The sequence below is a fragment of the Dendrobates tinctorius genome, unplaced genomic scaffold (assembly GCF_039654945.1).
Source record: "Dendrobates tinctorius isolate UK_male_01 unplaced genomic scaffold, ASM3965494v1 ptg000075l, whole genome shotgun sequence".
NCBI classification, from domain to species: Eukaryota; Metazoa; Chordata; class Amphibia; order Anura; family Dendrobatidae; genus Dendrobates; species Dendrobates tinctorius.
Genome location: NW_027361743.1, coordinates 8169399 through 8196204, shown reverse-complemented (window position 1 = coordinate 8196204; position 26806 = coordinate 8169399). Strand labels below are relative to the sequence as shown.

General features: G+C 44.7%; 1 protein-coding gene across 2 annotated transcripts in view; it reads left to right on the top strand.

Annotated features, from left to right (window-relative positions):
• AMOTL1 (angiomotin like 1) overlaps nucleotides 1-26806 on the top strand; it is a 192029-nt gene that overhangs the window by 26223 nt on the left and 139000 nt on the right. The window contains exon 3 of one of the 2 annotated variants that reach the window (XM_073582967.1): nucleotides 23106-23156. The exons of the other annotated variant lie outside the window; for it this stretch is intronic. Coding sequence (XP_073439068.1) covers nucleotides 23106-23156 — 51 coding nt within the window. The remainder of the gene's footprint in view (nucleotides 1-23105; nucleotides 23157-26806) is intronic. 2 annotated transcript variants of the gene reach the window in all.

Genomic DNA, 26806 nt, shown 5'->3' with positions numbered 1-26806 from the left:
ACACCCTATAAAGGTGTGCTCAGGGTGTTCACTCACTGCCTGTGATATTGTGAGTTTGTGTTCACTTTGAGTTGGAGAGCCTGGAGGAAGGATGGAGCTGGTGAGGAGTCCTGCGCAGCTTAGCCAGGGGGGACGTGTTTCAGCTATGGTGTCTGGATGAAGGGCTGGCATGGCGTGGTGGAGTCGCAGTGATGGTGTCAGCGGGAAGTGTCTGCATGGTCTGGTGGAGTGGCTACTATGGAGAGTGGCACTCACCATGTGGGACTTGGCTGCTGAACTGGACTCAAGCATGCTCGACTTCGTGTCAGAAGCTGAACTCATCCTTGGGACTCTGGTTCTAAGCAGCTGCAACTGGTGGTGGACTCTGCTCCAAGGCTGCACTAAGGTGAAGGATCCTGTTATGGTGATGGATCCGGGTGGAGGAGAAGACGCACGCAGGTGGTGGGCTCTGTTGCTAGGAGCGTACGCAACAGAGCAAAGCTAAGTGGTGTTCCCCCTGTATTGTCTCTTTCCTCATGTGTGTTATTAGTGCAGTGGTGGGATTAGTCTCCGCACCGACCCATTCCCTAGTGAGGGTTTAGGGTCAGGGTGAGCAAGGGCGTAAAGGTACGCGTGCGGCGACAGGTGCGGAGCCTGTTTAGGGAATGTAAGGAGTGCAGGGACACTGGCTCAGGGGAGCTTAGGAGGTCTCCATGTTCCCATTCCCTATCGCAGGGCCCACCATTGTTAAAGTTCCCAGGTTCCCCCCTTATTATTTCAATTCGCCTTACTTGATGCGGGGTTTCCAGATTTTATGTATAACGTGTAATTCCCAAATTCGCCAGGTGGAGGCGGCGTATCCACCTGCACGTTTTATTATTTAAATGCGCCCCACTGGAGGCGGTGTATCCAGGGTCACGTGTGTCACATGGGTTCGCCATGCGGAAACATCTGCGTCCAGACACACGTGATCATGACACAGCCCTTATCTGCTCATTTTATTCTGCAGTGGCCACTACAGGTGAAATGTAGAATTACATGTACTTGTTTATAAAAATGAACTGACTTGATATGCCAAAGAAGAACTAGAAGGGTAGACCGCACATGGAGTACTGTGTACAGTTTTGGGCATCGATGCTCAGGAAGGATATAATGGAACTAGAGCGAGTACAAAGGAGGACAACAAAATTAATAAAGGGGATGGGTGACCTACAATACCCAGAGAGATTAGTAAAATTAGGATTATTTAGTCTAGAAAAAAGACTACTGAGGGGCGATCTAATAACCATGTATAAGTATATAAGGGGACAATACAAATATCTCTCCAAGGATCTGTTTATACCAAGGAAGGTGACGGTCACAAGGGGGCATTCTCTGCGTCTGGAGGAGAAAAGGCTTTTCCCCCAACATAGAAGAGGATTCTTTACTGTTAGTGTAAACTACCAGCCAGGTGGTAGTCATGTCAGCACAATCCATACTCACTGTGCTGTCAGCTGTTTCTTTCCTGCTGTGTCCCCCCGTTCTTCCATCCAGTGACAAGACAGGTGGCAGAGTCCAAAGCAACTTTAAACATAACAAATTTATTCTCTTTAGGACACAGCACATCCATAACACTTCCAGCACACTTGTCACAGTACCAACAATGCATTATTCTTCATCTTTGTAACTTCTTCTACTTCACTGGAATAGGTCACAAAGGTATATCGGGACGAGGAGCCCGGTGAAAATGCCACTTCAATATATCTCCCTGGAACCGACTTCTGACCAGACTCGGAAATGTAATCTACTGAGTTGTCCACCGATTTTTGGTTATCCTGCCCACGCACTCGCTGGTGGCCCATTCTACTACTTCTGTTCCCAGACTTCTCCTGTAACCTCTTCACTACATTGCTACGGATACCGTACACTTCACTCTTCTCTTCCTTTCTTAATACTTCCTCTCCTTACTAAGGATGGCTGGGCTTCTACTTGAAAACGTTGTGTGATAGCTGAGCAGCCCAGGCCCCAAGGCTACCTGAGCAGCACCAGGGGTCTGCCCCCGACTATGTCCAATAAACCTGTCTACCTTATTCCCCATCTACCATTCCTACAATTAACCTCTAAGTGTCCTACAACTAAACCTTCCTATGCAGTGTACTCAGTGCCCCCATCTAGTGGCCTTTTCCCTATCTGCACTGTCCGTAGCTTACATATAGTACAAAGATATGCAAAGGCGGCATAATGAAATATATAGCAAGTATATACACGACTCATACAAATAGGGCAATTATGTACATGTAAACAGTAGCATCAACAATTAAAGGGGCTAAGCCCTGACCCCCTTACATTAGGGCAGTGAGAATCTGGAATTCCTTGCCTGAGGAGGTGGTGATGGCAAACTCAGTCGAGGGGTTCAACAGAGGCCTGGATGTCTTCCTGGAGCGTAACAATATTGTATCTTACAGTTATTAGGTTCTTTAGACGGACGTAGATCTGGGGATTTATTCTGACGGAATATAGGTTAAACTGGATGGACAAATGTCTTTTTTCAGCCTTGCTAACTATGTTACTATGTAGAACAAAGGATCCTCAATTTATGGCATCCATCTGTCTATATCTTAGAGGCATAAGTTGGTTGTCTCCAAATCTTCTTTTTTTTTTTTTTTCTTTACCACCACCATCTATTGTGCCCCAATTGAAATACCCAGTATTTGAAACATCTGGCATAAGTATTAGGCAACATCCACCTCCAATCATCCATGATATGTGGGCAGAAGTTAGGTACACACAACTGTTCAAACAGGAATTCTCAGCCACACGAGGATGAGTTCACACCCTGATGCCTGAGGCAAAGGAAAAACAAAATTATCTTTTCACACTTGTAGAAAGTTTATAGTAGAAAATAGTGGCTGTGAATACAAAATCCCAGATGGCTCTGTGCAATGTCTTGTATGATTCACAGAGCTATTTCGAAAGACCAAAGAAATCTAAACCACCGTACACCGTATTCATACACATAAAGGGGTCTTCTCAAATTCAAGCCTTCCACACTATGGTGATTGGTTACCCTTAACGATACCAGGTGATCACTGGGGATCACTGATCATCTGTGTGACAAGTCATGCATTTTCTCTGCAGTAGCTACTAGATGAGAAATGAAGTATTACAAGCCAGCTATTAATATAAAAACATGGCCATACAGTACATGGACATCCCTGATCTTCCTGTGATTCATGCCCCTTTCATACTTATTCTCCATTTTGGCTGATAGATGGGGTCCTGAGCAAGTGACCCTTCCTTTTTTTGACATTGAGATGCCCTATAGTAAAGGATAATGAGTTGGTTTCATGACATAGCCCCCTCTATGAAATAAGAAATTGGAGATTTCCTTTAAAAAGTTATTCCATCTCTGCAGACACTGCTGGTGTAAAAGTGGTTGGAGTTAAAGGGTTACTCCCTGACACCTAAGGGTTAAGATGTATTTTGATGCATTTGTGTGGGAAAGGTATAATATCCCCTTGGGCTGCAGTTAACTAGGACAGGGTTAACTGAAGCGGCCAGCCCAGTTGGGAGAGGGAACGGAGTGCTAGTCACAGAGGCAGGAAGTCACAGGCAGTGGATGCGAGGGCAGGAGTGCACATGCAGCAGGAATAGTGGGCTGCTAGGGACAACGTAAGCTTAATATTTGGGCCAGCAAACTGTTGTAAACACCCTTCGTGTGATTCCGTCTAATGGCCAAGGGCAACCTCGAGATGGACGTGGGGAGCCAGGCGCACACTCATCTTGCAAAGCTAGATGAAAAGATGGACTCAGACCACAATGGGCGGAAGGTATTGCAGTCCAGAAATGCTGCTAGAAGTAAGGAAAATCCCCAAGGGCTAGGAAAGCCAGAGAGTGGAATATGCCACATATCCCGAGAACCAGGGCTAAAGTTGTATCCGGTACCTATGGGAAAGATGACAACCCATTGGGCCTTATCCTTTAAGCCTGCTTGTAAATATTGTACAGACTGCTATTCTGTAAGTAAAAGTTTGGTTTTATTAACCACGTGTCTCCTGGATTGTTTGCTGTCCTGGTTCCAGAAGAAGGATTCCGGGAGTCAGAAGAGGCCTACTGGCCAGAAGTAAGTAGGAAGCACCCCATACACAGCAGCACACCAGGACTGAAACACACATTGTCTGTAGGATGCCAGAGCGAGTGGGGACCAGAGCTTGCCCACGACTTCCTCGCTTGGGCATCTAACATTTGGCGTAGTCGGCAGGATGCGACTACCTAACACAAAAAAAGTGGGGAAAGTGTGGCTTATGGCACAGATGACAGAGCGCCGGAATACATGTGACCTAAGATGGCGATCCGAAGGATGGATTCCAAGATGGTGACTACGGTAGTAAAGAGGAAGAATCACTGCCTATCGTGGGTGTGGATGGCGCCTGAGAGCACGAAAAGATGTTCAGCCCCCACGAGCTACTGCCCAAAGAAGGATGGGCCCAGTGAAGAAAGGCCTGCCCGGAATTGGAGGTACGTTCCAGAGGGAGGTGTGGTGCAGCATAAGGCATGGCCAGCTGTGTGTTTAAGTGCACTGGAAGTGGGCATGGCTGAAGGCGGAGCCGCCAAGAGTGAAGCCTGACGCGGAGGTCACGTCACAAGTGCGCCATCGGAAGGCGTCCGGCGCCATTTTCTCTGCAGCACATTGGAGGTGAGATGTTCCATAGAGAGCTCCTGGTGAAGATGGCTTACTACATACCGAGCCCCAGTCAGAGGTATCGTAGTTTGGGAAAAGGCAGCAATCACGATATGAAGGAGATTGTCACCCCCGGGGTCGCCTCAAGCAGTCAGCCGACAAGAGAGTCTGTTCCAGGGCCGATGCTGCCGCCGCAGGTGTTGCTTCAGTGGTTGGCGATGCTGCAGCCAGATGTGGGGCTACTAGCACATGAGCTATGCATAATGTGTTGGAGTCGGATACTGGCAGAAGTCTCTTCGGCCAGAGCAAAAGAATCCACAGGGGGTGTGCTGGCGTTTTTCGTTGAAGAGAGGAGCGAGTCCGTTCCAGCACAGGCCGTTGCCAGTACTGATGGAGGAGTCAGGAAGTCCCAAGATCGACAGTGCATCAGCACCCAGGATGGGTACAGTAGAGGAAGCCATGCAGATCGACTAGAAATGGGTCGAGCACTGCATAATGAATGACTCGCCGGTCTCTGCCCCCCCCGATTATAAACCATGATGATAATCAGTGCAGAACTCACCCAGAAGCCCGAAGGAAGAAAGGAAGTGGACTGACAACTTACTGAGAAGGTGGTTGGAGGGATCCCTCACGGGCAGACCGGAGGTGGTGCAAGATTCCTAGACCAGGGGCCAGGTTCTGGAATTCCACATCCAGGAAGGTTATGAGTTCCTGGAGGAAGAATTCACTGCTGACCGGGTCTATATCAGCCGCGATGCGGTAAAGCGCACCTACTTACCATTTGGCTTGCAAAGCCTGTATCCGGGAGAAATTGTGTAGTTTGTGAAGTGCGAGTGCCAGAGGGGGTGGTACACTGCAGAGGTGGAACGGCCCTATACGTGGGAGGACACGTTGGAACGAGATCGGGAGGTTTTTATTTGAAGGGCCCAGCAGAAGAAGGCCAAGGAGGCCAAAGCGGCTCAACTGAGATGGACCAGGGAGGTTCCAATGGGGTTGGGCCAACTGCAGGAGGGAGCGAATTCGACACTAAGAAGGTAGAGCCAGATCAGTCGAATGAGAAGCCGGTAACCGGAGATCGGCTGGACAGTGGACAGGGACCCGTCTTGGCTGCTAAGGAGACGAAGCTGCCGGTTTGCCCAAGAGAGAGTCTGCTTTGCTGGGTCCGAGGTGGGGACTGGATCCGCCACCGTACAGCTCATCCAGGAGTTCAATGTGGTGAGCTACGGGCCCACCCAAGTGGGCTGAGGGAATGCGGCAGAAGCCGACCCTGGGCCCGAAACATTCCCGGACCAGCCATGGAAGTGGAAGCGGCCATCATCTCCCACCTCTTGGGCCGCTTTTATGGAGGAGAGGAGGAAGGCTCGAGCCAAGCCCTGATCAGATGACAGGGCAGGTGGTCTCCAATAGTCAGAGTTGGAGGAAGCAGCTGAAAATTGCTAAATTGTGGCTTATCTCTGTAGGGGCAGTACCCTACCCTGCATAAGGAACTGATCAGGACTGTTTTGAGAGTTTTTCATACCAAGGATTGTTCCTTTCCTTTACAATCTTTTCCAACCAGGATTGTACCGCTCTGGACTGTGTCGCAACTGGAGGCTATTGTTTTGTGTTGGCCTAGGGGCCTTATTAATGGACATGGACACTTTGTTTTGGGGTCCTTGCCAAGAAGGATCAATATTACTAAAGAGGTAAAGAACTGTCATACCTGCTGTTCCAGGGCCCTTAACCGAGAAGGGCCAGTTCTAAGAAGGAGACCAACTCGTCTGTGATTTATAAAGTTAATGATGTTTAAACTGCCTTGTCTCTGTACTATCTTTTCTTTTTGAGGTCTGGCATGGTCAGGGACGACCATGATTAAAAAGTGGTGGAGGAATGTAACAGTGGTGGGAGTTAACGGATTACTCCCTGACACCTAAGGGTTAAGATGTATTTTGATGCATTTGTGTGGCAAAGGTATAATATCCCTTGGGGCTGCAGTTAGCTATGACAGGGTTAACTGAAGAGGCCAGCCCAGTTGGGAGGGGGAACTGAGTGCTAGTCACAGAGGCAGGAAGTAACAGGCAGTGGATGCGAGGGAAGGAGTGCACACGCAACAGGAATAGTGGGTTGCTAGGGATAACGTGAGCTCAATTTTAGGGAAAGCAGATGTGATTCCGTCTAATGGGCAAGGGCAACCTTGAGATGGACGTGGGGGGCCAGGTGCACACTCAGCTTGCAAAGGATGGACTCAGACCACAAGGGGTGGAAGGTATTACAGTCCAAAAATGCTGCTAGAAGTGAGGAAGATCCCCAAGGGCTAGGAAAGCCAGAGAGGGGAATATGGTACATGTCCCGAGAACCAGGGCTAAAGTTGTATCCGGTACCTATGGGAAAGATGACAACCCATTGGGCCATATCTTTTAAACCTGGTTGTAAATACTGTACAGACTGCCATTTTCCTAAATTGTTTGCTGTCCTGGTTCCAGAAGATTGATTTCTGGACTCAGAGCAGGCCTGCTGGCCACATGTGGGAAGCACCCTATACACAGCACAGCAACACACCAAGACTGAGACGCCCCTTGTCTGTAGGATGCCAGAGCGAGTGGGTACTACCTCGCTTGGGCATCTTAGGCTAGTTTCAGACTAGCGTTTCCGGGCGCAGGGCCGCCGATAAGCTCTGCCCCTGGCCGCGACCTCTCCGGTCAGTTCCTCCTCTGATCGCATGACGCTGCATGCGATCAGCATACCCTATATTTAGCGTTGGGTACGCTGGTCGTGCGCTGGCACACTTAGTAACATAGTAACATAGTTATTAAGGTTGAAGGAAGACTTTAAGTCGATCTAGTTCAACCCATATCCTATCCTAACCTGCCCTAACATGTTGATCCAGAGGAAGGCAAAAAAAACCCATGTGGCAATCAGTAAGCTTCACATTGGGGAAAAAAATTCCTTCCCGACTCCACATACGGCAATCAGACTAGCTCCCTGGATCATGCTTAAACTTTCTTTCCTCCAGACGTAGAGGATGCCCCCTTGTCCCTGTCACAGGTCTAAGAGTAAAAAGATCATTAGAAAGGTCTTGGTATTGTCCCCTCATATATTTATACATTGTAATAAGATCACCCCTAAGCCTTCGATTCTCCAAGCTAAATAACCCCAAGTGTAATAACCTGTCTTGGTATTGCAGACCCCCAGTTCCCTAATAACCTTGGTCGCTCTTCTCTGCACCCGCTCCAGTTCAGCTGTGTCTTTCTTATACACCGGAGACCAGAACTGTACACAGTATTCTAAGTGTGGTCGCACTAGTGACTTATATAGAGGTAAAATTATGTTCTCCTCATGAGCATCTATGCCTCTTTTAATGCATCCTTTTATTTTATTTGCCTTTGCAGCAGCTGCCTGACACTGGCCACTAAATGTGAGTTTGTCGTCCACCCATACACCCAGGTCTTTTTCAGTGACAGTTTCGCCCAGTGTTTTACAATTAAGCACATAATTATACATCTTGTTCGTTCTACCCAAGTGCATGACCTTACATTTATCCCCATTAAAGCTAATTTGCCATTTATCAGCCCAAGCTTCTAGTTTACATAAATACTCCTGTAATATAAAATTGTACTCCTCAGTACTGATTACCCTGCAGAGTTTAGTGTCATCTGCAAACATTGAAATTCTACTCTCTATGCCCCCTACAAGGACATTAATAAATATGTTAAAAAGAAGCGGGCCCAATACTGACCCCTGTGGTACCCCACTGCTAACCATGACCCAGTCCGAGTGTGCTCCATTAATAACCACCCTTTGTTTCCTATCCCTGAGCCAGCCCTTAACCCACTTACACATATTTTCCCCTATCCCCATTGTTCTCATTTTATATATCAACCTTTTATGTGGCACCCTATCAAAAGCTTTTGAAAAGCCATGTACACCACGTCCACTGCATTCCATTGGTCCAGTCCGGAACTTACCTCTTCATAAAAGCTTATCAGATTAGTCTGACAGGAACGGTCCCTCGTAAACCCATGTTGATATTGGGTCATGAGGTTATTCTTCAGATACTCCAGTATAGTATCTCTTAGAAAACCCTCCAGGATTTTACCCACAGTTGAGGTTAAACTTACTGGCCTATTATTTCCAAGTTCAGTTTTTGTTCCCTTTTTGAATATTGGCACCACATTTGCCATACGCCAGTCCTGTGGTACAGACCCTGTTATTACGGAATCTTTAAAGATTAAAAATAATGGTCTATCTATGACTGTGCTTAATTCCTTCAGTACTCGGGGGGTGTATCCCATTCGGGCCCGGGGATTTGTCAATTTTAGTGATTTGTAGACGCCGCCGTACTTCCTGCTGGGTTAAGCAGGTGACATTTAATGGAGAATTTTTATCCCTGATCATGTTATCTGTCATGGGATTTTCTTGTGTAAATACTGTTGAAAAAAAGTCATTTAGCATATTGTCTTTTTCCTCATCCTCATCCACCATTTCACCCAGACTATTTTTAAGGGGGCCAACACTATCATTTTTTAGCTTCTTACTATTTATGTAGTTAAAGAATATTTTGGGATTATTTTTACTTTCTCTGGCAATGAGTCTCTCTGTCTCAATCTTTGCTGTCTTGATTTGCTTTTTACAGAATTTATTTAATCTTCTGTATTTATTTAATGCCTCATCACTACCTACTTGCTTTAATTCTTTAAATGCTTTATTTTTATCTCTTATTGCCCCCCTTACAGCTCTATTTAGCCATAGTGGTTTCCTCCTATTTCTCGCATGTTTATTCCCATACGGTATATATTGTGCACAGGTCCTATTCAGGATGCTAATAAACGTCTCCCATTTTCTTTGTGTATTTTTATGTCTCAGGATATCGTCCCAGTTAATTGCACCAAGATCATCTCTCATCCGTTGGAAATTTGCTTTCCTGAAGTTTAGTGTCCTTGTAATCCTTCTACTACACATCTTATTAAAGGATACATGAAAACTTATTAATTTGTGGTCACTATTACCCAAGTCACCCCCAACCCTTACATTTGATATGCGGTCTGGCCTGTTGGTTAATATTAGGTCTAGCAGTGCCCCCCCCTCTTGTTGGGTCCTGAACTAGTTGTGAAAGGTAATTGTCTCTCATAGTTGTCAAAAACCTATTGCCTTTGCTGGAACTGCAGGTTTCTGTTCCCCAATGTATTTCAGGGTAGTTGAAGTCCCCCATAATAATGACTTCTCCTTGAGTCGCAGCTTCATCTATTTGCTTGATGAGGATATTCTCTGTTGCTTCCATTATTTTTGGAGGCTTATAACAAACCCCTATCAGTAATTTATTATTTTTCCCCCCTCCCCTTATCTCCACCCACAGGGACTCTACATTCTCATTAGATTCATATATATTATCACGAAGGATGGGTTTTGCCGGCGCATCCGCCCTTTTGGCGCTGGAGCTGCAAAAGTGTGCCAGCGCACGAATAGCGTACCCAACGTCATGCGATCAGAGGAGGAACTGAGCAGAGGGGGCGCGGCCAGGGGCGGAGCTTAGCGACGGCTCTGCACTGCGCCCGGAAACGCTAGTCTGAAACTAGCCTTACACAGGGAAAACCTGTGAATGGACCACAGATTCCTGGCAGTCAGATGCAAAAAATACAAACATCATTTTCTGAAAATGTACAAAGCAAAAAAATAATAAATTTGTGACTATATTAACTTTTGCATGTTTTCCCTTGACATGATACAGCATTATTTTCTACTACTACTATATTTTTCTACATACTACTTGGTGGGGGGATTACCACTGGGACCCCACCAATTCTTCAGTGCCATAGGCTTTGATTGAATGGAAGGTCATATTAGTGACCTCTGCTTCTTTCAAACTCCTCCCAACTTTGATTGTGAGATTGGTGGTGGTCCCATACAGACTAATACTGACCTTGAATGTATTGTACCATCATGGGTTAAATGATACATTTTTATTTTTTCGGAATACCCCTATAATCCTTCCCAATTTTCATTTTTTTTGCATCCAAAATCTCCTTCACTTTCTTCTAAGAATCAGAACTTTTTTATTTTTCAATCAGCATAGCCAAATGGGAGGTTACTTTTTTTTATCTGGAAAACAAGAATAATAATCTATGTACTGTAAAATGTTTTGTTTTTGTTTTGTTTTTTAAAAACTCAATTCCACCGTTGTTTTCTGGGTTTTGTTTTAATGGTGATCATTGTGCAGTAAAAATGGCCTAACCACATGATTCTCCAGGTGAGTACAATTATTACAGTTATAGCAATACCAAACCTACGGAATATAGTTTTGTGTTTTTTTAAGTGATTAAAAAAAAAATCTGAAATTTGTAAAAAGAAAAATTGACTTGTGTCACCATTTTCTGAGTCCGGTAATTGTTTTTATTTTTTTTTCTGTCAATGGAGCTCTGTGAGTGCTTGTATTTTGCGTGGCAAATTGACGTTTTTATTGGTACCATTTTTGAGTACATATCGGGTTCTGATTTCTTTTTTTTTGCAGGGAGGAGCAGCGACTTTTCAATATTTTTCACTCTACTGGGTGAATAATTTTAGATATAATAGATAGGAGTTTTGTGATTTTTTTTTTTAATTCTTTATTTTTTGTAAAGGAATGAGAGGAGGGGGTTGATTTGAATTGTAATGTTTTATTATTTTTGTATGTTCTCCCCGTGTTTGCATGGGTTTCCTCCGGGTTCTCCGGTTTCCTCCCACATTCCAAAAAAAACATGCTGATAGGGAATTTAGATTGTGAGCCCCATCGGGGACAGCGATGATAATGTGTGCACACTGTAAAGCGATGCGGAATATGTTAGCGCTATATAAAAATAAAGATTAAATAAAGATTATTATTATTATTTATTTTTTATATTTTGAAAACTTTTCTTTTCAACTTTTCACTATTGTTTTTAGTCTCCGTAGGATTGTTTGAACACTTGTTCTATATACTGAAATGCCACAGTATTTTGGAAAATTACAAATTCCTAATCCTATAAAAGGAAAAATTATAGTCTCCTATGAAGTCTAGAATGTGCACCCCATGGCAGCGTTATAGAGGGGTTCGATGGGTGCTCGATAGATGTCTGTGCAGGATCCCATGCCTTTAAGGGTTTATCCAGGACTTTTTCTTTCTATGGGTCTAAAAACTTACAGGCAGGTACAGTAGTTGCTAACTACCTGCATGTTCTATCTGTGCGATCACTGACCGCTCGTGCAGGCGATTCAGCTGCTCAACGTCAACAGAGAAGCTTGTCCTCTTTTGGGCTATTCTGTCAATGGGGCGTGACTAGCAATGTCATGCTGATTGGCAGCCAGCTCCCTGCAGGTAGGTAGCAGGGAGTCCCATAGTCCAATGCCCATATACCCATCATACATATCCTCCATCCCATAGTCCAATGCCCATATACCCATCACACATATCCTCCATCCCATAGTCCCGTGCCCATATACCCATCACACATCCTCCCCCATGCTTATATAGCCATCACACATCCTCCATCCCATAGGAGTGTATGTGTATATGTGTGTATCAAGCCATGCCCACTTCACATAGCCCCACCCACTCCGCATAGCGGGGACATCATCAGTTGATTATGACATCATCAAATGATTATGATATCATTGAATAATTGGGACATCATCAGTTGATTATGACATCATTGATTGATTGTGATATCATCAAATGATTATGACATCATCAGCGGGGCTAGGTGGAGTGGGCGTGGCTTGATACACACATATCTACACACACATACACTCATTTTTATATACAGTGCCTACAAGTAGTATTCAACCCCCTGCAGATTTAGCAGGTTTACACATTCAGAATTAACTTGGCATTGTGACATTTGGACTGTAGATCAGCCTGGAAGTGTGAAATGCACTGCAGCAAAAAAGAATGTTATTTCTTTGTTTAATTTTTTTTTAAATTGTGAAACGTTTATTCAGAGGGTCATTTATTATTCAACCCCTCAAACCACCAGAATTCTGTTTGGTTCCCCTAAAGTATTAAGAAGTATTTCAGGCACAAAGAACAATGAGCTTCACATGTTTTGATTAATTATCTGTTTTTCCAGCCTTTTCTGACTATTTAAGACCCTCCCCAAACTTGTGAACAGCACTCATACATGGTCAACATGGGAAAGACAAAGGAGCATTCCAAGGCCATCAGAGACAAGGTCGTGGAGGGTCACAAGGCTGGCAAGGGGTACAAAACCCTTTCCAAGGAGTTGGGCCTACCTGTCTCCACTGTTGGGAGCATCATCCGGAAGTGGAAGGCTTATGGAACTACTGTTAGCCTTCCACGGCCTGGACAGCCTTTGAAAGTTTCCTCCCGTGCCGAGGCCAGGCTTGTCCGAAGAGTCAAGGCTAACCCAAGGACAACAAGGAAGGAGCTCCGGGAAGATCTCATGGCAGTGGGGACATTGGTTTCAGTCAATACCATAAGTAACGTACTCCACCGCAATGGTCTCCGTTCCAGACGAGCCCGTAAGGTACCTTTACTTTCAAAGCGTCATGTCAAGGCTCGTCTACAGTTTGCTCATGATCACTTGGAGGACTCTGAGACAGACTGGTTCAAGGTTCTCTGGTCTGATGAGACCAAGATCGAGATCTTTGGTGCCAACCACACACATGACGTTTGGAGACTGGATGGCACTGCATACGACCCCAAGAATACCATCCCTACAGTCAAGCATGGTGATGGCAGCATCATGCTGTGGGGCTGTTTCTCATCCAAGGGGCCTGGCCATCTAGGCCGCATCCATGGGAAGATGGATAGAACGGCCTACCTGGAGATTTTGGCCAAGAACCTCCGCTCCTCCATCAAGGATCTTAAGATGGGTCGTCATTTCATCTTTCAACAAGACAACGACCCAAAGCACACAGCCAAGAAAACCAAGGCCTGGTTCAAGAGGCAAAAAATCAAGGTGTTGGAGTGGCCTAGTCAGTCTCCTGACCTTAACCCAAATGAAAACTTGTGGAAGGAGCTCAAGAAAAAAGTCCACATGAGACACCCAAAGAACCTAGATAACTTGGAGAAGATCTGCATGGAGGAGTGGGCCAAGATAACTCCAGAGACCTGTGCCGGCCTGATCAGGTCTTATAAAAGACGATTATTAGCTGTAATTGCAAACAAGGGTTATTCCACAAAATATTAAACCTAGGGGTTGAATAATAATTGACCCACACTTGTATGTTTAAAATGTATTAAAATTTAACTGAGCAACATAACTTTTTGGTTTGTAAGATTTATGCATCTGTTAATAAATCCTGCTCTTGTGTGAAGTTTGAAGGCTCTAACTTATTTGCATCTTATCAAACCTGCTAAATCTGCAGGGGGTTGAATACTACTTGTAGGCACTGTATATACTAGCTGAAGAGCCCGGCGCTGCCCAGGCAAAGTAACTAACTGTGGTTAGTTATAACAAATTATAATTACCCTCCATCCCAAAGTCCCATGCCCATATACCCATAATACATATCCTCCATCCCATAGTCCCGTGCCCATATACCCATCATACATATCCTCCATCCCATAGTCGAGTGCCCATATACCCATCACACATCCTCCATCCCATAGTCCCATGCCCATATACCCATCATACATATCCTCCATCCCACAGTCCAGTGCCCATATACCCATCACACATTCTTCATCGCATAGTCCCATGCCCATATACCCATCATACATATGACCATCCCATAGTCCAGTGCCTATATACCCATCACACATCCTCCATCCCATAGTCCCATGCCAATATACCATCACACATCCTCCATCCCATAATCCCATGCCCATATACCATCACACATCCTCCATCCCATAGTCCCATGCCCATATACCCATCATACATTTTCACCATCCTATAGTCGAGTACCCATATACCCATCATACATATCCGCCATCCCATAGGCCCGTGGCCATATACCCATCATACATATCTGCCATCCCATAGTCCCGTGCCCATATACCCATCATACATATTCACCATCCCATAGTCGAGTGCCCATATACCCATCACACATCCTTCATCTCATAGTCCAATGCCCATATACCCATCATACATATCCGCCATCTTATAGTCCCGTGCCCATATACCCGTCATACATATCCTCCATCCCATAGTGGAGTGCCCATATACCCATCACACATCCTCCATCCCATAGTCCCGTGCCCATATACATATCCACCATCCCATAGTCCCGTGCCCATATACCCGTCATACATATCCTCATCCCATAGTCCAGTGCCCATATACCCATCACACATCCTCCATCCCATAGTCAACCATTATGACATCATAATGAGCGGTGGCGGGGCTTGCAACCTATGATGACATCAGCCTCGCCATGGCAACCATTGTGACATCATAATGAGGGGCGGGGTTTGAGGCGCACACACTTTTTCCCCAGTATGCAGATAGGGGCATTATGACATCATAGTGAGGGGCGGGGCTTGACGCGCACACACTTTTTCCCCAGTATGTAGATAGGGGCAAAATTGTTTGGTGAATTGGAACACGCGGGGTTAAAATTTCGCTTCACAACATAGCTTAGGACGCTCTCGGGGTCCAGACGTGTGACTGTGCCAAATTTTGTGGCTGTAGCTGCGACGGTGCGGATGCCTATCCCGGACATACACACATACACACACACACACACACACACATATACATACATACATACATACATACACACATACATACACACACACACACATACACACACACACATACATACACACGTTGAGCTTTATATATTAGATATATACTAGCTGAATAGTCCTGTGCCCATATACCCATAATACATATCCTCCATCCCATAGTCCTGTGCCCATATACCCATCATACATATCCTCCATCCCATAGTCCCGTGCCCATATACCCATCATACATATCCTCCATCCCATAGTCCTGTGCCCATATACCCATCACACATCCTTCATCTCATAGTCCCATGCCCATATACCCATCATACATATTCTCCATCCCATAGTCCCATGCCCATATACCCATCATACATATCCTCCATCCCATAGTCCCGTGCCCATATACCCATCATACATATCCGCCATCCCATAGTCCCATGCCCATATACCCATCATACATATCCTCCATCCCATAGTCCCGTGCCCATATACCCATCATACATATCCGCCATCCCATAGTCCCGTGCCCATATACCCATCATACATATCCGCCATCCCATAGTCCCGTGCCCATATACCCATCATACATATCCTCCATCCCATAGTCCTGTGCCCATATACCCATCACACATCCTTCATCTCATAGTCCCATGCCCATATACCCATCATACATATTCTCCATCCCATAGTCCCAAGCCCATATACCCATCATACATATCCTCCATCCCATAGTCCCGTGCCCATATACCCATCATACATATTCTCCATCCCATAGTCCCATGCCCATATACCCATCATACATATCCTCTATCCCATAGTCCCGTGCCCATATACCCATCATACATATCCTCCATCTCAAAGTCCCGTGCCCATATACCCATCATACATATCCTCCATCCTATAGTCCAGTGCCCATATACCCATCACACATCCTCCATCCCATAGTCCCGTGCCCATATACCCATCATACATATCCTCCATCTCAAAGTCCCGTGCCCATATACCCATCATACATATCCTCCATCCTATAGTCCAGTGCCCATATATCCATCATACATATCCTCCATCCCATAGTCCCGTGCCCATATACATATCCTCCATCCCATAGTCCCGTGCCCATATACTCATCACACATCCTCCATTCCATAGTCAACCATTATGACATCATAATGAGCGGCGGCAGGCCTTGCAACCTTTGATGACATCAGCGTCGCCATGGCAACCATTGTGACATCATAATGAAGGGCGGGGCTTAATACGAAAACACTGCTTCCCCAGTATGCAAATAGGGGCATTGTGACATCACAATGAGGGGCGGGGCTTGACGCGCACACACTTTTCCCCCCATGTAGATGGGGCAAAATTGTTTGGTGAATTGGAATGCGCAGGGTTAAAATTTCGCCTCACAACATAGCTTAGGACGCTCTCGGGGTCCAGACGTGTGACTGTGCCAAATTTTGTGGCAGTAGCTGCGACGGTGCGGATGCCTATCCCGGACATACACACATACACACACACACACACACACACACACACACACACACACATACATACATACATACATACACACTTTGAGATTATATATTAGATGAAAGAAATGTCGTCAGAAAAACACTTTGCTTAGCCTTCATGCGGTCTGATACATCTATATATATAAAGCTGAGTGTATGTGTGTGTGTGTATGTGTGTGTGTGCGTGTGTGTGTATATGTGTGTGTGTGTATCAAACCCTGCCCCGCATTATGATGTCATAATAGTTGCCATGGCAACGCTGATGTCATAATGGGTTGCAATGGTGACGGTTATGTCATAACGGTTGCCATGGAGATGATGATGTCATAATAGGTTGCCATGGCGAAGATGATGTCATATTGGGTATATGGGCACGGAACTATGGGATGGAGGATGTGTCATGGGTATATGGGCACGAGACTATGGGATGGAGGATAATCATTATAATTTGTTATAACAAGCCACAGTTAGTTATTATGCCCGGGTAACGCCGGGCTCTACAGCTAATGGGCACGAGACTATGGGATGGAGGATATGTATGATGGGTATATGGGCACTGAACTATGGGATGGAGGATATGTATGATGGGTATATGGGCATGGGACTATGGGATGGAGGATATGTATGATGGGTATATGGGCACAGGACTATTCAGCTAGTATATGTATAAAAATGAGTGTATGTGTGTGTAGGTATGTGTGTATCAAGCCCCGCCCCACATTATGATGTTATAATGGTTGCCATGGTGAGGCTGATGTCATAATGGGTTGTAATAGTGACGGTTATGTCATAACGGTTGCCATGGTGACGATGATGTCATAATAGTTTGCCATGGCGAAGATGATGTCATATTGGGTATATGGGCACGGAACTATGGGATGGAGGATATGTATGATGGTTATATGGGCATGGGACTATGGGATGGAGGATATGTATGATTGGTATATGGGCATGGGACTATGTGATGGAGGATGTATGATGGGTATATGGGCACGGGACTACGGGAAGGAGGATGTGTGATGGGTATATGGGCACTGGACTATGGGATGGCAGATACATATTATGGGTATATGGGCACGGGACTATGGGATGTGGATATGTATGATGGGTATATTGTCACAGGACTATGTGATGGCGGATATGTATGATGGCTATATGGGCACTGGACTGTGGGATGGAGGATATGTATGATGGGTATATGGGCAAGGGAATATGGGATGGAGGATAATCATTATAATTTATAACTAGCCACAGTTAGTTATTATGCCCGGGCAACGCCGGGCTCTTCAGCTAATGGGCACAAGACTATGGGATGGAAGATATGTATGATGGGTATATGGGCACTGGACTATGGGATGGAGGATATGTATGATGGGTATATGGGCACGGGACTATGGGATGGAGGATATATATGATGGGTATATGGGCACAGGACTATGGGATGGAGGATATGTATGATGGGTATATGGGCACAGGACTATGGGATGGAGGATATGTATGATGGGTATATGGGCATAGTATATGGACACTCGACTATGGGATGGCGAATATGTATGATGGGTATATGGGCACGGGACTATGGGATGGAGTATGTGTGATGGATATATGAGCACTCGACTATCGGATGGAGAATATGTATGATGGGTATATGGGCATGGGACTATGGGATGGAGGATGTGTGATGGGTATATGGGCACTTGACTATGGGATGGAGGATATGTTTGACAGGTATATGGGCACGGGACTATGAGATGGTGGATATGTATGACAGGTATATGGGAATGGGACTATGGGATGGTGGATATGTATATGGGCACGGGACTATGGGATGGAGAATGTGTGATGGGTATATGGGCACGGGACTGTGGGATGGAGGATATGTATGACGGGTATATGGGCACTGGACTATGGGATGTGTGATGGGTATAAGGGCACGGGACTATGGGATGGCGGATATGTATGATGGGTATATGGGCATGGGACTATGGGATGGAGGATGTGTGATGGGTATATGGGCACTCGACTATGGGATGGAGGATATGTATGATGGGTATATGGGCACGGGCCTATGGGATGGAGGATGTATGATGGGTATATGGGCACTCGACTATGGGATGGAGGATATGTATGATGGGTATATGGGCATGGGACTATGAGATGAAGGATGTGTGATGGGTATATGGACACTCAACTATGGGATGGCGAATATGTATGATGGGTATATGGGCACGGGACTATGGGATGGAAGATGTGTGATGGATATATGAGCACTCGACTATCGGATGGAGAATATGTATGATGGGTATATGGGCATGGGACTATGGGATGGAGGATGTGTGATGGGTATATGGGCACTTGACTATGGGATGGAGGATATGTTTGACAGGTATATGGGCACGGGACTATGAGATGGTGGATATGTATGACAGGTATATGGGAATGGGACTATGGGATGGTGGATATGTATATGGGCACGGGACTATGGGATGGAGAATGTGTGATGGGTATATGGGCACGGGACTATGGGATGGAGGATATGTATGACGGGTATATGGGCACTGGACTATGGGATGTGTGATGGGTATATGGGCACGGGACTATGGGATGGCGGATATGTATGACGGGTATATGGGCATGGGACTATGGGATGGAGGATGTGTGATGGGTATATGGGCACTCGACTATGGGATGGAGGATATGTATGATGGGTATATGGGCACGGGCCTATGGGATGGAGGATGTGTGATGGGTATATGGGCACGGGACTATGGGATGGAGGATATGTATGATGGGTATATGGGCACTCGACTATGGGATGGAGGATATGTATGATGGGTATATGGGCACGGGCCTATGGGATGGAGGATGTGTGATGGGTATATGGGCACGGGACTATGGGATGGAGGATGTGTGATGGGTATATGGGCGCGGGACTATGGGATGGAGGATATGTATGATGGGTATATGGGCACGGGCCTATGGGATGGAGGATGTGTGATGGGTATATGGGCACGGGACTATGGGATGGAGGATAATTATAATTTGCCATAACTAACCACAGTTGGTTACTATGCCCGGGCAGCGCCGGGCTCTTCAGCTAGTGTTTTAATAATTTAGGATGATAAAAGAATGTGGAGATATTGCCGGATTTATCCGCCGTGGCTGTTGCTTAGCAACTAGTGGGAAAAGTGAAAAAAAAAAGGTGCAAACATGTCTAAAATTCATCTTTCCTTACTGACATGTGTGGGCAGACGGTTGCAAACTTAAAGGCATAAGTCATGAACCAGATCTTTTCTTAACATATTGAATATAAAATATTGCATTTGTGATGTATTAGATATAGTTTTCTTTACTTTCTCCTAAAGGGGTTGTCCTAAAAATAGCAAAGTATCACGGATAAATAGATGACTGCTGGGGGGCTGACTTTTGGGTCCTACACAGGGCACGTAAAAAGTGGGACCTCCAAAGCTGTGCCAGATCAAGGTTTATAACACACTTATTCACTTTTGATTTTCCCTCCTCGCCTTCCAAGAGCTGTTACTTTTGTATTTTTCAGTTGATATATTTGCATTTTGCAGGATGAGCTATACATTTTATTATTACTATTATTTTTGGGGTCCTTAATTCTTTTCCACCCACAAAAAACTAGTTTTCTGTCATTTCAATTCTTTTAGACGTTCTTCCTATGGAATAAATATTATGATATTATATTAGCTTTCTATTAGTTATCTATTAGCTATTAGTTTCTTTATTTTGTTATTTTTTTTACTTTTTTTAATTTCAATTATTTACGTGAAGAGAAAAGGGGATATGAACTTTTATACATATGTTTTTTAATATTTAGTTAATATTTAATTTATTTTTTTTTTTACTGTTCTCCCTTTTTTACTGGTCATCCTTCCTTCCATTTTCAAAATGCTGCAAAACCACTGCGATCATATTGCTCTGTTTGCAGCCACTAGACGTGGGTACTGGCTGTACAATGCAGCCGGCACTCACACTGTATGGAGAGGGATGAGCTCCTGAGCTTACGCTATGCATGCAATGCGCAAATTTAAACCAGGGCAGAGTGACCCCCTAGGCAGTAGATGCTCTGGGCCCATCAGGTACTGGCAAAGATCCTGCACCAAATTTTCATGTGTGAGTGAAAAATTAGTGAGTATATAAGACTACTGCTTTAATGCTTCATTTATGCGGGAGACTTTTTGGCTTCCCCCAGTTCCTGTCACGGTCACGTGTGTCTGGACGCAGCGAGTACCGCAAGGCGAACCCATATGACACAGACACACGTGACCCTGGATACACCGCCTCCAGTTGGGCGAATTTAAATAATAAGACGTACAGCTGGATACACCGCCTCCAACTGGCGAATTTAGGTATTACACGTATTTATACAATAGTCTGGAAACCCCGCCTCCAGTAAGGCGAAATTAAATAATATAGGGGAACCTGGGTAACAATAACAATGGTGGGCCCTGCGATAGGGAATAGGGAAGTGGAAACCTCCTGTACTCCCCTGAGCCAGTGTCCCTGCACTCCTAACGTTCCCTATGCCGGTTCCGCACCAGGCGACGCACGCGTACCTCAAACCCTGACTCGCCCTGCACCTAAACCCTCACTAGGGAATTGGTCGGTGCGGAAACTAATCCCACCATTGCAGTAAACACACATGAGGAAAATGACAATACAGGGGGAACACCACTTAGCTTTGCTCTGTTGCGTACGCTCCTAGCAACAGAGCCCACCACCTGCGTGCATCTTCTCCTCCACCCGGATCCATCACCATAACCGGATCCATCACCATAGTGCAGCCTTGGAGCAGAGTCCACCACCAGTTGCAGCTGCCCAGAGTCCCAAAGATGAGTCCAGCTTCTGCCAAAAAGTCCAGCATGCTTGAGTCCAGTTTTCAGCAACCAAGTCCAGCATGCTGAGTGCAACTCTCACCATCGTTGCCACTCCACCAAGCCATGCAAGCACCTCCTGCTGACACCATAAACTGCGACTCCACCACGCCATGCCAGCCCTCCATCCAGACTCCATAGCTGACTCAACCCCTCTGGCTGGGCTGCCCAGGACTCTCATTCAGCTCCTTCTTTCACCCAGGCTTCCTTGAGAATGACTAACTCACAATATCACCAACAGTGATTGAACACACCTGACTCTCTTTTATAGAGCCTCACACCTGATTTATAATTACGTGCACATTAAGCCAAAGTGACTAAAGTGCACTACCGCTCACCACCACCGGGGCAACTTAGAATGAACGACACCACGTGTAATAATTCTAATGGCCACCGGGGGCAATCACACCACTTTGGCACCAAGCCAAAGGAAAAAAAGTTCACTTTGTCCATTTACTTGTCAGATCCACCTTGGATCATGACAGTTCCAAGGATCAGTGAAGAATGGAGATCTAATTCAGCCGGACCCCTGCAATCATACATTTATCATCTATCAGCCATCCATAACCTTTCTCCTCCGCATATTTCCGAACTAATCTCTCAATATCTTTCCTCACATAATCTCCGATCCTCCCAAAACCTCCTTCTCTCCTCCTCACTTATTCGCTCCTCACCCAATCGCCTCCAAGATTTCTCCCGAATATCCCCCATCCTCTGGAATTCTGTGCCCCAAACACGTCTGGTTATCCACCATATTTGGATCCTTCAGACGGAACCTGAAAACCCATCTCTTCAAAAAATCTTACAACCTGCAATGACCACACGGCCAACTCAACACCATCTGAGCTACTGCAACCCCCGACCTACTGTCTCCTTCCCCACCATCCTGTAGAATGTAAGCCCGCAAGAGCAGGGTCCTCTCCCCTCTGTACCAGTCTGTCATTGTTAGTTTACTGTAAATTATATTTGTATTTTGAAGTAACCCCGTCTCTTGTACAGCACCATGGAATCAATGGTGCTATATAAATTAATAATAATCCTGTGGATAGGTACGGTCTGGCTTATAGAATATGGATCCTCTGTATAGGAGTGTCACCTGAGATGGATGGCGGCCAAATTATCAGGCAAAGCATCGTTCAGGTGACAACCATCTAATGTGTATGGCTGGTATGGTGGCAGATGGGGCCAACCAGAGATGGATGGCTCTTTTCCATAAGCACCGTGCCTGACAAAGATAATATGTTTATGCTGGAACCTTAGACGCAATCGTGGCAAGAAAAAGTAGATATGTTGTGTATCTAGAGGCACAGTAACTAAATTGGCAAAATCAATTAGTGCCACTTTTCCTTCCATCTTCTCGCCATACCACTACTTACACAAGCTCTGTATTTTACAACTTACATTCCTTTTTTATTGTATTTTAGGAAGTAGCAATTCCAACACTTTGGCCCCTGAGTACTGGTCAGATCAGCCAGGTAAGGCGATTTTATATTTTTCGTGAATTACTCATCCCTTTGGGGTATTATCATATTTTCCAATCATATAGAGTACCTGCCAATATACCCTGTTTGGTACTCTATAGTATCAACATGGCCACAAATTAATGGGTTTTAGTACCTGACAAAAATGTTCATGGAAGAAAGTCATGACTCCATTCATTTGAGTGGGAAAAACTGCTTGAAACCGCAAAAAGGGGTAATAGTATCGTCATTCTTCCGAAAGGTGAGGTTCACAGAATTGGGACCAGATCTACAAAGCATTTATGTCATATCCCTGAGATTGCGACAACTGTTCAACACTTACATATCACTAGGATTGTTGGGAGCCCAAATGATGGTTCCTACAATGAAGTGGCCATTTCATCTTTGACTTTTGATCTGCTCAACATCGCCAGTAAAAAAAAAAGGGAATTTCTTGATCTCCATGATCTTAATAATTTACCATGATGGTAAAACCCCTGTATTGCTTTTTCAGATGTCTAAGAGAATTCTGCCCCCTAAAATACAGAATGGGTCCATCAGAATTCTCAGCACTGGTGGATTGCAGGTGTCATCCAAATATATGTTTATTTTGATGCAATCTTGACATATTAATAACCCGTTAACACTATTGGATGAAATGAGGACTGTTCCTAAAAATTTCCATTTAGACAGAGGTGATGGGGTACTGTTACTACTTAGGGAGACTGGCATGGAAAGACTTCTAGATCAGGGTAAGGCAATTAGCTCACCTCCAGGTAGAAGAAAAGCCGTCTCTCTAGTGTCAACTATTGGAGGTAGCTACCCTACAAGTCAATGTCTGAACCTTTAACAAGCCTTGCCACATGACTCAGTACTCTAGTCTGAAAGTAGCCTAAGTGATTGGCTGCAGCACTATCATTGCAGATGATAGGATGAAAGAAGTGTTGGCATATTGATGTGAAGTATCATTTTTTTGAGAGATCATCAGGAACAAGGAGTCTTGAAGTTAGAATATTATCTTACTGAAGAAATGACAGCAGACATCTTCACGAAGGCGTTGAATGCTGATAAACACCAGAGACTAATAAAAAAGTTGGGTTTGACTGAATAAGTCCTTACTGTTGAGAAAGGGAGTTGGCATATGCAACAGAAATGGACTTATTGTTTATGTAAAGGAGGACATTACACTAGCCTGACAGCAGATGGCGATAGTGTGAAGTTATATGTTTGCTGTATTGTGGGGAGGAAGCTCTTTTGTTGATGTTAGTTTTACTTTCGCTTTTGACTGTATTACACCAGCAGCACAGCTGTGTGCTTCTGAATTCTTATCTCATGTTTACCCATAAGAAGTAAATGCTGTTTACTCAAGATAACTTGCTCAGTGAAGTTCTCCTGTGTACCAGTGGATTCTCAAAAGATACACTCTGCTACAAGAAGACCCCCTTAAGATACAGGAAAGATATATCTTTGTACCGTGTTAGCCTGTAGATAGAAAAATATTTGGAATTGAGAGTCCTCAGTGGTTTAAAAGGTATTAACCACTGAGGACTCTCAATTCCAAATATTTTTTGACCCTCTTAAGGACATTTAACCAAACTACCATCAGTTCCAGAAAGAATAGATGGAGCATTTCCAGGGAGTCTCTTCAAGGAGAAATGGTACCCCCCAGAGGCGTAGCTAGGGTTTTGGTTCAGGGAGGGCGAAACTTCTGAGTGGGCCCCTAACTAGGTAACTTTAATTACAACTCGGTGACGCACCCTGTAATATCCACACGTTATGAAGAATTCAAAGTATTAAACTTTAGATATGTTTTATTCTTCGTCCTCCAGCACACAGCATAACAGTTGCATTCCCATGCTACACAGAAGTGAAACTGAAACTTCCATTCTCATCCCTCTTGTCTCCACCCCCCAAGTCCCATAAGTCTGGCTTGCTTAAAGAGACAGATCTAATTATTATACATTACATCATCCCCTTTTTTTTTTTTTTTTTCTATAAATAACCCATATTACTGATAAATGCAACAACATGAAAACGTCCAAAGAAATCATATGTACGTTTTGTCTTATTTGTTCAATTCCAAAACCAGAGAAAACAAACAAAAAAAACAAAAACAAAACAAAACTGTAATTACACTTCTTCAATAAGCCTCGATGGAGCTCTTCTCTCTCGTGTAGGATAACGTCTGGGCTCATTGAGAGGGTTCATTATTGATGGACCAGCTACCTCTTGTTGGTCCTCTCCACCATCGGATACCAAATCTTCCACCAAAGAGAGTTCATTGTCATCATTCTGCGGTATGACTTTAAAATATGAAGAATTTCGCGTTATGGAGTGTCCATCTCGTTCAGCTGTGATCATGCTGCCTTTCCTTTTGGTAACATAATATTTTGCAGGACCATATACAGGTGAGGTCTTGTTGGTTGGTCTTTGACGTACCACCACGACATCCCCTCTTTCGATGGCACTTGACTGTGTCCTTCGCCTTCTGTCTGCATAACGTTTCATGGCTTGTTTGTTGGAGAAAACTGTGGATCTCACTGAGGAGTCACTCGGTCGGGGATGGCTGGTCACATCAGGGAGACGTATACGCAGGGTTCTGCTGAACATTAAATGAGCTGGAGCAGCATTAGTAGTGGAGTGTGGCGTATTGCGGTAATTACGCATGAATTTGTATAATGACTGTTTCAGTGGGATGTGCTCCAGACTCGCTGCCTTGATACGTTTCCCCAGAGTGCGCATAAAACGTTCCACAATTCCATTGGCTTGCGGCCAGCAAGGTGTGATTTTCCTGTGATTGAATCCCAAGTATTCAGAAAATTGTGTAAACACATGTCCATTGAATGGAGGTCCATTGTCTGTTTTGACCACTCTTGGAATACCATATGCCGAGAAAATGTCGTCCAGCTCTGGTATAACATTATTAGCAGATGTTGAAGAGATAAATGAAATGACAGGGTATCGAGAATATTCATCAATTGTTACGAGAATGTATTGGCCATTTGGCAATGGTCCATATATATCGACTGCCACTTCCTCCCAGACAGCAGTGGGTAACGGAGACATTTGTAATGGCTCTAAGGTTGATGATGGAGTGATTAATTGACAAGTAGAACAGCGTCTAATCTTTTCTTCCACCAAGTGATCCATATTTGGGAACCACACTTTTTCTCTGAGTAACTTCTTTGTGCCAACAATTCCTAAATGACCTTCATGTGCTATCTGTATGACTAAGTTACGCAAAGTCTTAGGTACAACTAGTTTGGTACCTCGAAGAATGAGGTGTTCTTCAGTGACTGATAATTCAAACGTTTGAGAATAGTTTTAACTCTTTCAGATCAATCTCAGAATCAGGAAATTTTTCCTTTTGAATTTCATGCCACCTTCGATTTTGGATGATTTGTATTAGGGCACAGAGTGTCTTGTCTTTTGTTGTTTCATTTATAAATTGATCAAGAGAAAGTGCTTTTGGCACGGCATGATCTGTAACAAAACGTAGGTATTCTTCAATGGAGGAATGCACAGGTATATCATCATTAGTAGGATGTCTTGAAAGATAATCAGCCGGATTGCTGTATTTTCCAGGTTTGTGAACAATGTTATAGTTGTAGTCCTGTAGACGTAGGCCCCATCGTTCAATTTGTGCAGGCATTTTAGCTCTGGGA